The sequence below is a fragment of the Halichoerus grypus genome, chromosome 3 (genome assembly GCF_964656455.1).
Source record: "Halichoerus grypus chromosome 3, mHalGry1.hap1.1, whole genome shotgun sequence".
NCBI lineage: Eukaryota > Metazoa > Chordata > Mammalia > Carnivora > Phocidae > Halichoerus > Halichoerus grypus.
Window position 1 is genome coordinate 43,798,272 of NC_135714.1, and position 16,655 is coordinate 43,814,926.

General features: G+C 39.0%; 1 protein-coding gene across 15 annotated transcripts in view; it reads right to left on the reverse strand.

Moving 5' to 3' along the window:
- Positions 1-15,653, reverse strand: part of NMU (neuromedin U) — a 195,179-nt gene extending 179,526 nt beyond the window's left edge. For 2 of the 15 annotated variants that reach the window (XM_036120775.2, XM_078068663.1), the window contains exons 1-2: positions 15,463-15,650; positions 14,766-14,817 (exon numbers count right to left, since the gene is read on the reverse strand). In XM_036120775.2, coding sequence (XP_035976668.2) covers positions 14,766-14,817; positions 15,463-15,615 — 205 coding nt within the window. In that variant the 5' untranslated portion in view covers positions 15,616-15,650. The other 13 variants (XM_078068673.1, XM_078068671.1, XM_078068675.1 and 10 more) reach the window with 12 other exon arrangements.
- Positions 15,654-16,655: the final 1,002 nt, after the last annotated feature.

A 16,655-nucleotide genomic window follows, 5' to 3' on the forward strand; every position in this document is an offset into this window, starting at 1 on the left:
GAGGCAGAAATCCATATCTATATAACAGATCACTGAAGTTTGTTCAAAGATTAGTAAGTTAAAATTATAGAAAACATTTTCGTAGGCTTAAATTGATTTATATTCAAAATCAATTATCTCAAATACAGACCTCAAACATAACACACAGTAGCATCCCAATGATAAATATTTCTTTAATCAATGGATAAAATAAATGGAAAAAAAGAACAGCTTCACCAAACCAAAAGAAAATATAAATATCCCAACCCTCTTTATTTAATCCCATTTTGTTTTCTAAAACCCTAAAATTAAGACAAGGATTAGAAGAGTAGAAATATAAGAAAAATAATTTGGCATAATGTTTTTATAGTGTTAACCTGTATTTTCTTAAAATGATAGAAAAGCATAATGGATAACATATTAGAATAATATATTTCATATATTGGAATAATCATATATCAGGAAAAAATCTATTTCTTTACCTCTCTGAGATTTTTCTTGGTTTCTTTGTTTAGGTTGAATGAACAACAGTGTTTTCAGCTTTTTGAAATCTTTGCTCTGTTAAACAAAGTGGATTTACATTAATGCATTCTACCTGTCCCCATAGACACAATTTCTTCCAAAAATCTGGACAGGATTTATAGCCTAGGGAACATGTTATGTTTATGTAATTTTAACTTTACACATAAACTTTGTTGAAATAACTTTTAAAAACAGATTTACTTAAAAGAATTGAAGTACCAAGTACGGAATTCACTGGTCATAGACAGACAAGTTCGATTAAAACTAAGACAATAAAACCACTATAGCAAATTGAGAATTGCTTGCATGATGAAAAGCTATTGATATGAGTCACCCTATGAATGTAGTTGAATCTCATGTCAACTCAGTTAAATAGAGATCACAGTCCCCGAAAAGACTCCATGAACCTATTCAAGAGCATCAATAGTCCTTTTCATCTAGGGAATTCAATTTCAAAACAATGTTACAGACTAAGGGCTATGCTATAAGGTGAAATGCAACTCAGTTCAGTTGAGTTTATTTATCCCAATAGAGTATCTCTCTTTAACATTTTATTCCAGGTCTCAGGCATTAACATGAAATAGTATGACCACCCTCCAATATCTTGATAACAATTTACTCTTCACATCCCATACCCAATGATGAGAATCTGAATATAGATCTAAGATACTCCTAGATTATTCTGATAACTTGTTTGCTCTTCTTAACAGTAGTAGTAATTATAATAATTTATTGAGCACTTAGTATGTTTTAAGCCTTATTTCAAGCATTTTGCATGTATTAACTCAGAAAAGCAGTTCACATTTTTAGGCTTCCTATATAAGGAGGAAACTCTCCTAGTTATTTAACATACCTATGAATGACAGAATTTGCTGACTTAATTCTTTCTTCTGGTTTTTAGCAGCTATTTTTAAAAAAGGAATCAATGACAGCAGCACCATAGTCTACCAAAGCAATACAGCAGGGATGATGCAATACATAATCTTTAAATTAAGGAACTTTGCTCCATGATGCCTCCTGCCGACATTGGGAACTACATCGTACAGTGTGAAACAAATTAACACTCCCACCTTGGCTGGCAGTGTTCTAATGAGATCTCGTAATGTTATTCACATGAGCCCATGAAAAATGAACTTTCAACCAGTTTAATCCTATAATCTCAAATGAATGCCAGCAACCGGAAGAAAAATGTTATTGATATGATTAACATATAATAATTTAATTGCATCAAATCTCTTTAAAAAACAGAGAAAAGTGAATTGTTTTACTTGATGTCAATATATTCCCCAAATACATATAGGAATTTAGCTCTATAAAGCACAATAAACTATAATTTTCAGAATTAAATTTCACTCTGTGATAGAATACATACAAATAGTAAGTTCAAATTATTTTTGATATTATATTAAAATTCAAACAGATATATGAAATATGTATCATTGTGAAAAGAACCAATACATTCATATGTATATAAAGAATGGTAGAAAATATACCAAATTGTTACAACTGAACATCTGTCATCTTGGGGATGGAATTTTTAGTCATTTTATTTTCTTCTTTATATCCTTTATATCCTTTCTGTAACTGCCAAATTTCCTATACTAAACTTGTATTATTTTATTTCAAATTTTTAAAAAGCTACAATTCTTTTTGATTATATAACTAATATATTTATATTTAAAAGTGAAAATCTAGTGAAATTCTACTTACCATTATTCACCGCCTTACCAAGTCTGCATTTAGTTCCCTTTATATGCACTTCAGCCACAGTCTATACCATTAGCACTTCAATGCTAATGTTAATGAACGTTTAATTGGCTGTCTTCTTTCCTGTACCATAAACTACATGAAGGCAGGGACCAACTATATCTGCTTAATTATTATAGCCCCGTTCCTACGGCAATGCCCAGCAGAGGTAGGCACCCAATAGTTGTTGAAACATGTTGTTCTCCTTTAAAAATTATAAACTATAATAGGATCAACATTCCTGCACATATAAATTTGTGCACTTATCCAGGGTAAATTTCTAAAACTAAAGTTGCAGAGACAAAGGTATGCACATTTTGAATTTGAATATACATTGTCAAATTGCCCTCCACAATCCCTGGAAATATTTACATTCCCACCAAAATGGATGAAAATGTCCATTTCCCCATATCCTTGAGACACTGAGTATTGCCACCATAAAAACAAAATAAAAAAACAAAAAAAACCCCACTTTTTTGAAGGAGATATCATTACTACCCATCACTTTTATGTCAGAAAAAAATTTTTTAAGATGGCACAGATTTTGCTATTCTTAAAACTAGATAGCTATTAAGATGCAGATAAAAAATACTAACCAAATTATATTTAGAATGATTGCTCATGCTGAATACTAGTTCATTAGCTGAATGATTCTTTATGTTCAATAAAACAGTGCCCATTCTTCTGCTCAACTCTTTTCAATGTACCCAAAGGGTAGACAACACAAATATGTAGAAAAAAATAAATATAGAGTAAACGTGTAAGAAAACAATCTAACATGGAGATAAACTGTCTGGGGTAGAACATATACAGGTTCACGTGCATGTTAGGATCTGGGAATGAACTCTTAAGGTATGGTTTCAAAAAATAAGGTGAGGGGGAGGAGCAAGATGGTGGAGGAGTAGGAGACCTAAATTTCCTCTGGTCCCAGGAATTCAGCTAGATACGGATCAAACCATTCTGAACACCTACGAACTCAACAGGAGATCGAAGAAAAGAATAGCAGCAACTCTCTGAACAGAAAAGCGACCACTTTCTAGAAGCAGGGACCCAACAAGCGGCAGATCTGGGGAGACTCCCCTTCCTCCCCCGGGAGGAGTGGCGCGGGAGCACACCGCAGGGATCTGCTGGGTTTGGAGACTCCACACTGAGTCGGGTGCCAGAGATAGAAACGCTCAGTCACAGGCCGGGTGAGCACGGAGTGCGGCTGGAGACCGGGGAGACAGGAGTGACTGACTGCTTTTCTCTGGGGCTCATTGAGGAGCGGGGCCTGAGTTCTCGGCTCCTCTGGGGTGGAGACTGGGAAGCCACCATTTTCACTCTCGTCCTCCAAAGCTGTACGGAAAGCTTGCAGGGAACAAAAGCTCCCGAGAGCAAACCCAAGCAGATTACTTAGCCCTGACCGGCAAGGGCGGGGCAATTCTGCCTCCGGCAAAGACATTTGGGAACCACGGCAACAGGCCGCTCCCCCAGAAGATCAGCAAGAACAGCCAGCCAAGACCAAGTTTACTGATCAGTGAGAACGGCAGAACTCCAGCGCTAGGGGAATACTGCACATAGAATTCATGGCTTTTTTCCCATGATTCTTTAGTCTTTCAAAGTTAATTTTTTTAATTTTCTTTTTTTCTTTTTCTTTTCTTTTTCTTTTTCCCTTTCTCTCTTTCTTTTTTTTTTAGGTCACAGTCCAACTTTTTTTCTTTTTCCCTTTTTCAACCAACATCTTATCAATCCCTTTTTTAAAAACCTTTTTTATTTTTCATTTTTAAAGTCATATTCTATCCCTTCATAGTAGTTAACCTTATTTTTGGTATATATATAAGCTGTTCTCTTTCTAAAATTTTGGGATACAGTTTCTTCTAACAGACCAAAATATACTCTAAATCTCTAGTGTACGGCTTCGTTCTAGTCTCCTGCCTGATCACATTCTCTCCCTCTTTTTTTTTAATTTCTCTTCTTTCCTTTTTCAACCAACTTCTTATCTTATCAATTCCTTTTATAAAATCTTTTATAATTTTCATCTTCACAGTCATACTCCATCCCTTCATCGTATTAACCCTTATTGTTGTAAATATATAAGCTTTTCTTTCTTTAAAATTTTGGGAGGCAGTTTCTTCTAACAGACCAAAATACACCCAAAATCTAGTGGGTGGCACTGATCTATTCACCAGCCTGATCATATTTGATCATATTCTTTTTTTTTTTATCTTTTTCTTTTCCTTTCTTTTTCTCTTTTCTTTCTTTCCCTTTCTTTTCGCCTGGTTTCAGGTCTCTTCTGATTTGTTTAGTGTATATTTTTCTGGGGTCATTGTTACCCTGTTAGCATTTTGTTCTCTCATTCATCTATTCTCCTCTGGACAAAATGACAAGACGGAAAAAATCACCTCAAAAAAAAAGGACAAGAGGCAGTACCGACTGCCAGGGACCTAATCAATACGGACATTAGTAAGATGTCGGAACTAGAATTCAGAATAACGATTATAAAGATACTAGCTGGGCTTAAAAAAAACATAGAAGATACTAGAGAAACCCTTTCTGGAGAAATAAAAGAACTAAAATCTAACCAAGTTGAAATCAAAAAGGCAATTAATGAGGTACAATAAAAAATGGAGGATCTAACTGCTAGGATAAATTAGGCAGAGAGAATTAGTGAGATAGAAGACAAATGATGGAAAATAAAGAAGCTGAGAAGAAGAGAGGTAAACAACTACTGAATCTCGAGGGCAGAATTCGAGAGATAAGTGATACCATAAGACGAAACAATATTAGAATAATTGGGATCCCAGAAGAAGAAGAAAGAGAGAGAGGGGCAGAAGGTATATTGGAGCAAATTATAGCAGAGAACTTCCCTAATTTGGGGAAGGAAACAGGAATCAAAATCCAGGAGGCACAGAGAACCCCCCTCAAAATCAATAAAAACAGGTCAACACCCTGACATCTAATAGTAAAACTTACGAGTCTCAGAGACAAAGAGAAAATCCTGAAAGCAGCTTGGGACAAGAGGTCTGTAACCTATAATGGTAGAAACATTAGATTGGCAACAGACCTATCCACAGAGACCTGGTAGGCCAGAAAGGACCGGCATGATATATAAAGAGCACTAAATGAGAAAAATATGCAGCCAAGAATACTATATCCAGCTAGGCTGTCATTGAAAATAGGAGAGATAAAAAGCTTCCAGGACAAACAAAAACTAAAGGAATTTGCAAACACGAAACCAGCCCTACAAGAAATATTGAAAGGGGTCGTCTAAGCAAAGAGAGAGCCTAAAAGTAACATAGACCAGAAAGGAACAGAGACAATATACAGTAACAGTCCCCTTACAGGCAACACAATGGCACTAAATTCCTATCTTTCAATAGTTACCCTGAATGTAAATGGGCTAAATGCCCCAATCAAAAGACAAAGGGTATCAGATCGGATAAAAAAACAAGACCCATTGATATGCTGTCTGCAAGAGACTCATTTTAGACCCAAAGACACCTCCAGATTGAAAGTGAAGGGGTAAAAAACCATTTACCATGCTAATGGACACCAAAAGAAAGCTGGGGTGGCAATCCTTTTATCAGACAATTAGATTTTAAACCAAAGACTACAATAAGAGATGAGGAAGGACACTATATCATACTTAAAGGGTCTATCCAAAAAGAAGATGTAACAATTGTAAATATCTATGCCCCTAACATGGGAGCAGCCAATTATATAGCCAATTATTCACAAAAACAAAGAAACACATAGACAATAATACAATAATAGTAGGGGACTTTAACACCCCCTTCACTGAAATGGACAGATCATTGAAGCAAAAGATCAACACAGAAATAAAGACTTTAAATGACACATGGACCAAATGGACTTCACAGATATATTCAGAACATTCCATCCCAAAGCAAGAGAATACACATTCTTCTCTAGGGCCCAAAGAACATTCTCCAGAATAGATCACATCCTAGTCATAAATCAGGTCTCAACTGGTACCAAAAGACTGGGATCATTCCCTGCATATTTTCAGACCACAATGCTTTGAAACTAGAACTCAATCACAAGAGGAAAGTCAGAAAGAACTCAAATACATGAAGGCCAAATGCACCCTACTAAAGAATGAATGGGTCAACCAGGAAATTAAAGAAGAATTAAAAAAATTCATGGAAACCAATGAAAATGAAAACACAACTGTTCAAAATCTTTGGGATGCAGCAAAGGCAGTCCTAAGAAGAAAGTGTATAGCAATACAAGCCTTTCTCAAGAAATAAGAAAGGTCTCAAGTACACAACCTAACCCTACACCTAAAGGAGCTGGAGAAAGAACAGCAAATAAAGACTAAACCCAGAAGGAGAAGAGAAATAATAAAGATCAGAGCAGAAATCAATGAAATAGAAACCAAAAGAACAGTAGAACAGATCAACGAAACTAGGAGCTGGTGCTTTGAAAGAATTAACAAGACTGATAAACCTCTGGCCAGACTTATCAAAAAGAAAAGAGAAAGGACCCAAATAAATAAAATCATGAATGAAAGAGGAGAGATCATAACCAACACCGAAGAAATACAAACAATTATAAGAACATACCATGAGGAACTATATGCCAGCAAATTAGATTATCTGGAAGAAATGGATGCATTCCTAGAGATGTATAAACTACCAAAACTGAACCAGGAAGAAACAGAAAACCTGAACAGACCTATAACCACTAAGGAAATTGAAGCAGTAATCAAAAATCTCCCAAGAAACAAGAGCCCAGGGCCAGATGGCTTCCTAGGGGAATTCTACCAAACATTTAAAGAAGAATTAATACCTATTCTTCTGAAACTGTTCCAAAAAATAGAAATGGAAGGAAAACTTCCAAACCCTTTCTATGAGTCCACCATTACCTTGATCCCAAAATCGGACAAAGACCCCATCAAAAAGGAGAATTACACACCAATATCCCTGATCAACATGGATGCCAAAATTCTCACTAAGATACTAGCCAATAGGATCTAACAGTACATTAAAACGATTATTCACCACGACCAAGTGGGATTTATTCCTGGGCTGCAAGGTTGGTTCAACATCTGCAAATCAATCAATGTGATACAATACATTAATAAAAGAAAGAACAAGAACCATATGATCCTCACAATAGATGCAGAAAAAGCATTTGACAAAGTACAGCATCCTTTCTTGATCAAAACTCTTCAGAGTATAGGGATGGAGGGTACATACTTCAATATCATAAAAGCCATATGCAAAAACCCCACAGCGAATATCATTCTCAATGGGGAAAAACTGAGAGCTTTTCCCCTAAGGTCAGGAACACGGCAGGGATGTCCACTATCACCACTGCTATTCAACATAGTACTAGAAGTCCTAGCCATAGCAATCAGACAACAAAAAGAAATAAAAGGCATCCAAATCAGCAAAGAAGAAGTCAAACTCTCACTCTTTGCAGATGATATGATACTTTATGTGGAAAACCCAAAAGACTCCACCCCAAAACTGCTAGAACTCATACAGGAATTCGGTAAAGTGGCAGGATAGAAAATCAATACACAGGAATCAGTGGCATTCCTATACACCAACAACAAGACAGAAGAAAGAGAAATTAAGGAGTCGATCCCATTTTAATTGCACCCAAAACCATAAGATACCTAGGAATACATCTAACCAAATAGGCAAAGAATCTGTACTCAGAAAACTATAAAATACTCATGAAAGAAATTGAGAAAGACACATTGAAATGGAAAAAGGTTCCATGCTCATGGATTGGACAACAAATATTGTGAAGATGCCAATGCTACCTAGAGCAATCTACACATTTAATGCAATCCCTATCAAAATACCATCCACTTTTTTCAAAGAAATGGAACAAATAATCCTAAAATTTGTATGGAATCAGAGAGGACCCCGAAACCCAGAGGAATGTTGAAAAAAAAAAAGCAAAGCTGGTGGCATCACAATTCTGGACTTCAAGCTCTACTAGAAAGCTGTAATCATCAAGACAGTATGGTACTGGCACAAAAACAGACACATAGATCAATGGAACAGAATAGAGAGCCCAGAAATGGACCCTCAACTCTATGGTCAAGTAATCTTCAACAAAGCAGGAAAGAATGTCCAATGGAAAAAAGCCAGTCTCTTCAACAAATGGTGTTGGGAAAATTGGACAGCCACATGCAGAAGAATGAAACTGGACCATTTCCTTACACCACACACAGAAATAGACTCAAAATGGTTGAAAGACCTAAATGTGAGACAGGAGTCCATCAAAATCTTAGAGGAGAACACAGGCAGCAACCTCTTCGACCTCAGCTGCAGCAACTTCTTCCTAGAAACATCGCCAAAGGCAAGGGAAGCAAGGGCAAAAATGAACTACTGGGACTTCATCAAGATAAAAAGCTTTTGCACAGCAAAAGAAACAGTCAACAAAACCAAAAGACAACCCACAGAATGGGAGAAGATATTTGCAAATGACATATCAAATAAAGGGCTAGTATCCAAAATCTATAAAGAATTTATCAAACTCAACACCCAAAGAACAAATGATCCAATCAAGAAATGGGCAGAAGACATGAACAGACATTTTTCCAAAGAAGACATCCAAATGGCCAACAGACACATGAAAAAGTGCTCAACATCGCTCGGCATCAGGGAAATCCAAATCAAAACCTCAATGAGATTCCACCTCACACCAGTCAGAATGGCTAAAATTAACAAGTCAGGAAATGACAGATGTTGGCAGGGATGCAGAGAAAGGGGAACCCTCCTACACTGTTGGTGGGAATGCAAGCTGGTGCAGCCACAAGGAAAACAGTATCCGGGTTCCTCAAAAAGTTGAAATTAGAGCTACCATACGACCCAGCAATTGCACTACTGGGTATTTACCTCAAAGATACAAATGTAGGGATCCGAAGGGGTACATGCACCCTGATGTTTATAGCAGCAATGTCCACAATAGCCAAACTATGGAAAGAGCCAAGATGTCCATCAACAGATGAAATCAATAAAGAAGATGTGGTATATATATACAATGGAATATTATGCAGCCATCAAAAGGAATGAAATCTTGCCATTTGCAATGACGTGGGGGAACTGGAGGGTATTATGCTGAGCGAAATAAGTCAATCAGAGAAAGACATGTATCATATGACCTCACTGATATGAGGAATTCTTAATCTCAGGAAACAAACTGAGGGTTGCTGGAGTGGTGGGGGGTGGGAGAGATGGGGTGGCTGGGTGATAGACACTGGGGAGGGTATGTGCTATGGTGAGTGCTGTGAATTGTGTAAGACTGTTGAGTTGTTGTAAGACAACTGTGAATTGTTGTAAGACATACCTGTACCTCTGAAACAAATAATACATTATATGTTAAGAAAAAGAATAAGATAGTAGGAAGGGAAAAATGAAGGGGGGAAATTGGAGCGGGAGACAAACCATGAGAGACTATGGACTCTGAGAGACAAACTGACGGTTCTAGAGGGGGGGGGTGGGGGGATGGGTTAGCCTGGTGATGGGTATTAAAGAGGGCACATATTGAATGGAGCACTGGGTGTTATACGCAATGAATCATGGAACACTACATCAAAAACTAATGATGTAATGTATGGTGATTAACATAACATAAAAAAAATAAGATGAAATGGGTAACTTACTGTGAAGGCAGTTACATGTTGCTCTGACAAAGGAAGTTGGAAAATGCTCTGTCTTGCTGCTCTAGAACTGCATTTCCAAAAGCCTATTGCCACTGTCCACAGGAATGCTTACCCCCAAGTCAGTGTGTCCAAAATAAAACTCATATTCCTCCTCTATTCCCCAGAACACTTAGTTAATTTTGGATGCAGGCCATGACGCTATATCTAGACTGGCATGGTCCAAAATGTAAATAGGGCTAGTGCAAATTGAGGTGTGCTATAAGTGTAAAATATCCACTGGATTTCAAAAACTTAGTATAAAACAGAATGTAAAATATATCATCAGGGTCGCCTGGGTAGCTCCGTCGTTAAGCGTCTGCCTTCAGCTCAGGTCATGATCCTAGGGTTCTGGGATCGAGCCCCGCATCAGGCTCCCTGCTCAGTGGGAAGCCTGCTTCTCCCTCTCCCACTCCCCCTGCTTGTGTTCCTGCTCTCGCTATCTCTCTGTCAAATAAATAAAATCTTTAAAAAATAATAAAAATAAAAAATAAAATATGTCATCAATAATTTGTATATAGATTACCTGTTGAAATGATCACATTTTAGAGATACAGGGTTGAAAATACATTATTAAAAATAATTTCGCCTATTTCTTTTCTCCCCTTTTTAAGTGTGTCTACTAGAAAATTTAAAATTATATAAGTGGCTCCCATTTGCGGCTTGTGTTATATTTCTATTGGGCAGAAAGGGTCTAGACCATTGAGATCAGGGGCCAGATAAAGCTAAGCATCAATTGTTGAACCCTAAGAATCCTCCAGAAAGTAGCAAAGAAGTGAGAGGAGAAAGATACCTGTGAATTGGGTCTGGCTTGGATCTCAAGGAACTGATGAAGGAGATTTCTAGGCATGGGAGACAGTGCAGAAGCTGAGCAGGAGCATAAAGCAAAGATAACAAAACTATGTTTTGAATGCCAGATCATCTAAAACTATTGCTCTCATTGTGTTCTCTCTGGGTTGCTTTTGCCAGAGCCTTCAGCCGTGCCTCCGAATATTCTAACCACGTCTAACTACACCACAAGGTAGCAAACTTCGGCTGAAGAGTTGCAATGGGAAGGTGTGTCTCCCACAGTCAGGAATGACCAAGAAGAGAACCAAGAGGATGATGAACTTAAGGACAAAAATCAGCTGCCCCACCTACCAGGAGATTCCCTTTCCAGTGCCATCCTTGGAGTTCCAGGCTTTGGTGGCGAGTTTTATTTGTATGTTTTTATTTCGCTTGGGCATTACAAGGATGACATCACTCTCCCAAGGCCTCCTTTAACCTGAAACAAAACCCCAGACTGCCCTAATCCCGAAGTTTACTTGAACCTCATCTGCATTCACCTCACACTTTGGAGTATGCCAAAGTTGTCATCAGAGTCCAGCTTTGTACTTTGTATCTGTTTCCTTTCCCAAGAGCAGATGGCAGCCTGGACCCAGTTATTTCAACCTCCCTTGCGGTCTTATCCCATGGAAATCCTCATATGCCTCACGCCCAGGCAAGCTCAACAACTCAGTGACTGAAATGCATGGCTTCTAAGGTCTTTGTCAACCTTATATTACTCTAACAAAAGCAGATCAGTGATTGTGTAGGGGCAGGATAGGAGGTATTACAAAGGGGCTGAGGAAACTTTGAGGAGTAATGGATATTTTCATTATTTTGACTGTGATGATGGTTTATGGGTATATAATGGATCAACTTACCAAATGTACACTTTCATCCTGTCAACTATACTTCTACAAAGCTGTTAAAAACAATATTAACATGTTTCTTTCTCATAATCCATTTCCTGAATCAAGAAACCAATGAACAAACACTTATCTATCACCTACTCTGGCTATCTGCATCCCTGATAGGAATAAAGTATTCTTGGCCAAACAGCATCTCAGGGAAATCATTCTATCATTTCCTTTACACAAATGAAGCACTATTTTAGCAGCAAAGCTTCCATAATATATTTCATTATGTTAATCAGAAGAGAAAGTCATCTGATACATGTTTGAAAGCAGTGGATTGTCCATCTTTCCAGAGAAAAACATTTGTCTAGTGAATAAAGAATAAAACTCTGAAATCACAACCCAGTGTAGCAAAGTAGTTGTGTTAGGCTGGGTTTCACAGAAACAGCCTGAGAGCAAGTGATTTGAGGTTCTCAGGTAAAAACTGTTAAGTTGCTAAGCAGAACAAGAAAAAGGGAAGAAACAAGGGAAAGATGTGGGTCCAGCAGCAGTCCCACCCCACAGGGAGCTGCAGAGCAGAAATGACATGGCAAAAGGGTTCCTCTTTAAGGCAGGAGGTACCCCAATATCTGTCATCCTTTAGCTATAGGCCACACCTGGGAGTCTTGGGGTATAACCTCCTGGGCAGTTCTTGGCAGGGCAGCTTCCATCAACAGGCAATTCTCGAGAGAAGGTATAGCTGTGAGCTGTTGGCAGCCTATATTCACAGCACTGGCAGAATGGGGGCACCTACCTACCTGAAAAACTGTTTCAGTTTTCCTCCATAAAGTGCGACTAATGATAGCAGCTCTTTCATATGCTTGTCAAAACTAAGTAATAATGGATGAAAGCATTCAGAAGAGCACTTTATATTACATAGTATATGTAATTCACTTATAATCATGCATGGCACATTGTAAATGCTCAATAAATGTTATGTTACCATTGTTGCTGTTATTGTGTCCTCAGAAGTACCCATACCAGGTGTCTCATTGCCCAAGTGCTATCCAGGTGTCCATGAGTGAGATTTCTATTCAAACATTAATTAAGGGCAACCAAAAGATTCCACATCTAGGTGACTGCCTAGATAAATGTGTACATTATTTTCATCTGACATTTTCTCCAAGTTCAAAATCAAGTAAGCGTAACCTTTTCTGTGTTTGTCATTAAAGAATAGGGATGGGTGTGAAAAAGAGAGAGCTTTTCCTCTAAGATCAGGAAAAAGACAAGGATGTCTACTTTCACCACTTTTATTCAACATCATACTGGAAAGTCTAGCTGTAGCAATCAGACAAGAAAAAGAAATAAATGGTAATAAGTTGGTAAGAAATAAGTAAGATTCACTATCTGCAGATGACATGATGCTATATATAGAAAACACTGAAGACTCCACCAAAAAACTATTAGAACTGATAAATTCAGTAAAGTTACAGGACACAAAACTAATACACAGAAATCTGTTGCATTTCTATACACTAATATAGCAGCAGAAAAAGAAATTAAGAAAACAATCCCATTTACAATTTCCCCCAAAAGAACAAAATATCTAGGAAAAAACTTAATTAAATGAGGTGAAAGACTTATACTCCAAAAACTATAAAATACTGATGAAAGAAATTGAAGATGACACAAACAAATGGATTGAGAGAACAAATATTGTCCATACTACTCAAAGCAATCTAGAGATTTAATGAAACCCCTATCAAAATACCAACAGCATTTTTCACAGAATCAGAGCAAATAATACTAAAATTTGTATGGAACCACAAAAGACCCTGAATAGCCAAAGCAATCTGAGAAAGAGCAAAGCTGAAGGTATCACAATCCCAGATTTCAAAATATACTACAAAGCTATAGTAATCAAAACAGTATGGTACTGGCACAAAAATATACACATAGAACAATGGAACACAATAGAGAGCCCAGAATTAAACCCACATTTAATATGGCCTACTAATCCATGACAAAGGAGGCAAGGATATACAATAGGAAAAAGAGTCTTTTCAACAAATGGTTTTGGGATAACTGGACGGTTATATGTAAAAGAATAAAACTGGACCACTTTCTTATACCATACACAAAAATGAACTTAAAATGGATTACAGACCTAAATGTGAGGCCTGAATCCATAAAACTAGAAAAAGGCATAGGCAGTCATTTCTTTGATGTCAGCTATAGAAACATTTTTCTAGATTCATCGTCTCAGGCAAGGGAAACAAAAGCAAACATAAACTATTGGGTTACATCAAAATAGAAAGCTTTCACATAGAAAAGTAAACCATCAACCATCAAAAAGGCAATCTACTGAATGGGAGAAGATATTTGCAAATGATATGCCTGATAAGCAGTCAATATCAAAAATATATAAAGAACTTATACAACTCAACACCAAAAAAAAAAAAAATTCTGATTTTAAAAATGAGCAGAGGAGCTGAATAGATATTTTTCCAAAGAAGATATACAGATGGCCAACAGACACATGAAAAGATGGTCAACATCATTCATCCAGGGAAATGAAAATAAAACCACACTGAGCTATCACCTTACACCTGTCACAATGGCTAGAATCAAAAAGACAAGAAAAAACAAGTGTCAGCAAGAATGTGGAGGAAAAGCAACCCTTGTGCACTATTGGTGGGAATGCAAATTGGTGCAGTCATTGTAGAAAACAGTGTGGAAGTTCCTCAAAAACCAAAAACTTAAAAATAGAATTACCATACGATCCAGTAACCCCACTACTGGGTATTTACCCAAAGGAAAAAACCACTAATTCCAAAAGTTATATGCACCTCTATGTTTATTGCAGCATTATTTACAATAGCTAAGATATGGAAGCAACCCAAGTGTTCATTCATGGGTGAATGGATAAAGATGTGGTATATCTATACAATGGAATAATAGCCACAAAAAATGAGATCTTGCCTTTTGCAACATGGATGGACCTAGAGGGTATAATGCTAAGTGAAATAACTGAGACAGAGAAAGACAAATACCATATGATTTCACTCATATGTGGAATTTAAGAAATAAAACAAACAATTAAAGAAGACAAAAAAAAAAAACAGGCTCTTAAATACAGAGAAAAAGTTGGGGTTGCCAGAAGGGAGGCAGGAGTGGGTATGGATGAAATAGATAAAGGGGGTTAAGAGTACACTTACCTGGATGAGCACTGAGTAATGTACAGAATAGTTGAATTAGTACACTGTGCACCTGAAAGTAATATAACACTATATGTTAATTATACTTCATTTTTTTTAAAGGAAAGGGTAGCTGAATAAAAAAAGAGTGGGTGTTATCTCCACATTGGCTGAGATTTGCTTCTGTGGCAGACCCTCACTAGATGGATTCTTCACCTAGCTCCTGATAGAAAAACCAAAACCAAAAATAAAACCCCTCTCTCACCTATGCTGTGTGACCCCAATCACAAGACCAGAGTCTTCCTCAAGAGTTCCCACAAAGCTACACCCCATACTTGGAGAGACACTTAAAATCAGCCCCAGGGGCCAAATCTCTGATTCTCAGAGGCAAATATAGAAAATTTAGACTCTTCCTCCTCTTCTATCTCCTAGTTTTGGAAACCAAACTGACCTCTTAGTCATAGCTGACTAAAGAGGGTGGGATGGGGTCAGTGGCGAGTAGACACGGTTCCCAGCAGAGAGATGGCAGCGATTTTCCGGTCTAGGAATGCCAGCAAATTCGAGGAGGGGGCGGGCTTTCCCGCGATGGCTGCTTCTCCCCTGGTCCTGGCGAAGGAGCCCCGCGGTCCCGCTGGCTTTCGGAACCAGCACACCAAGGGGAGCCCCCACCCGAGCGGCGGCCCTGGCCGGGGCGCGCGGGCGCCTGGGCGGCTGTTACCTTTTCGTGTACCGCGTCAGTCCGCAGAGGAGTGCTAAGGTCCCGCCCGCCGGAGCCTTCCCTTCGCCCCCGCAGGCTTGGGACCGGCCATTGCCACCCGGGAGCCTCCGGGCTCGCCCTCCCCATGGACGCTGGGGGCTCCGCTACCTCCATCGAGGCTGCGAGTGGGGAGGGGGGACGGGGCGGGGCGCCGGGAGGACCTGCCTCCGGCCCCGCCCCTCGGACTGAGCAACGCTTTGGGTTTCCTCCCTTTTGGGCTCCTCAGATTAGGAAGCCCACCAGTTAGCCGGGGATGGGGAGGAAAGTGCTAGCGTGGCAATGTAGCGTGCATGGAGGTGGGGGTATTTGAACCTTTATTTGGAAACTACTAAGGATAAGCTGTGGAGGTAGATGTAATATTTACATTCGTTCTTAAAATAATGTGACTCTAAAATAAATTTAGCGGGAGTGAGGGAGATCCTCAGGGTGGCGACCAGCAGGGAGGTGCCCTTAGGTGCAAGTTTAAGAAGCGCCGTCGCGTATGCGGGTGCTTCTCTTAAGCACGAGTGCCCGCCTGGCGGGCTGCGCACGGGGTCCGGCTCTAGGACACGCCCTCGGCCTGCGCTCCTCGTGGAGCCCCGCCCCCGCCCCACAAGCCCAGGTCCGAAGAGCACCGCGGACCCGCCGCACGTCAACCTCCTTTACTGGAGAAGTCTGAATCTCGCATCTAGGCCCTTATGGAAAACACTGAAATGGTTGGGGGATAAAAAGCCATAAGCAGAACTTTAGGGAAGTGGGCGGTGCAAGCCGGCGTCTCTACTTCGGCTCCAGGATGAATGGTACTGATGGCTCAAAGGGGCCTGGAAGTTCTTTTCCTAGGCTGATTTATAAGTTATTGCTTCTAGTTTTGATGGGGGCACTTAACAACAAAATAAACCCATTTGCTTTCCATTTCATGGGAAACGAAGCTAAATACACTTTGGTTATTTTTAAGTACTTACAATGCCATCTAGCAAGGGTCGCATAATGAGCTGGTCCTCCGCAGTGTTCACGGGGTGTTCCATTAGAGAGGCCTCTAAATAGAATCATGCCAGAACTGTAGGAAATCGCGATGGCAATGTGCGTGACTGGGAGGAAATACAAATGTAGAAGGAGGTTGCCTTTTTATGTTCTCTTGGCAGAAAAGTGTAGCAAGTTTAAAGCTTCATGAAGAG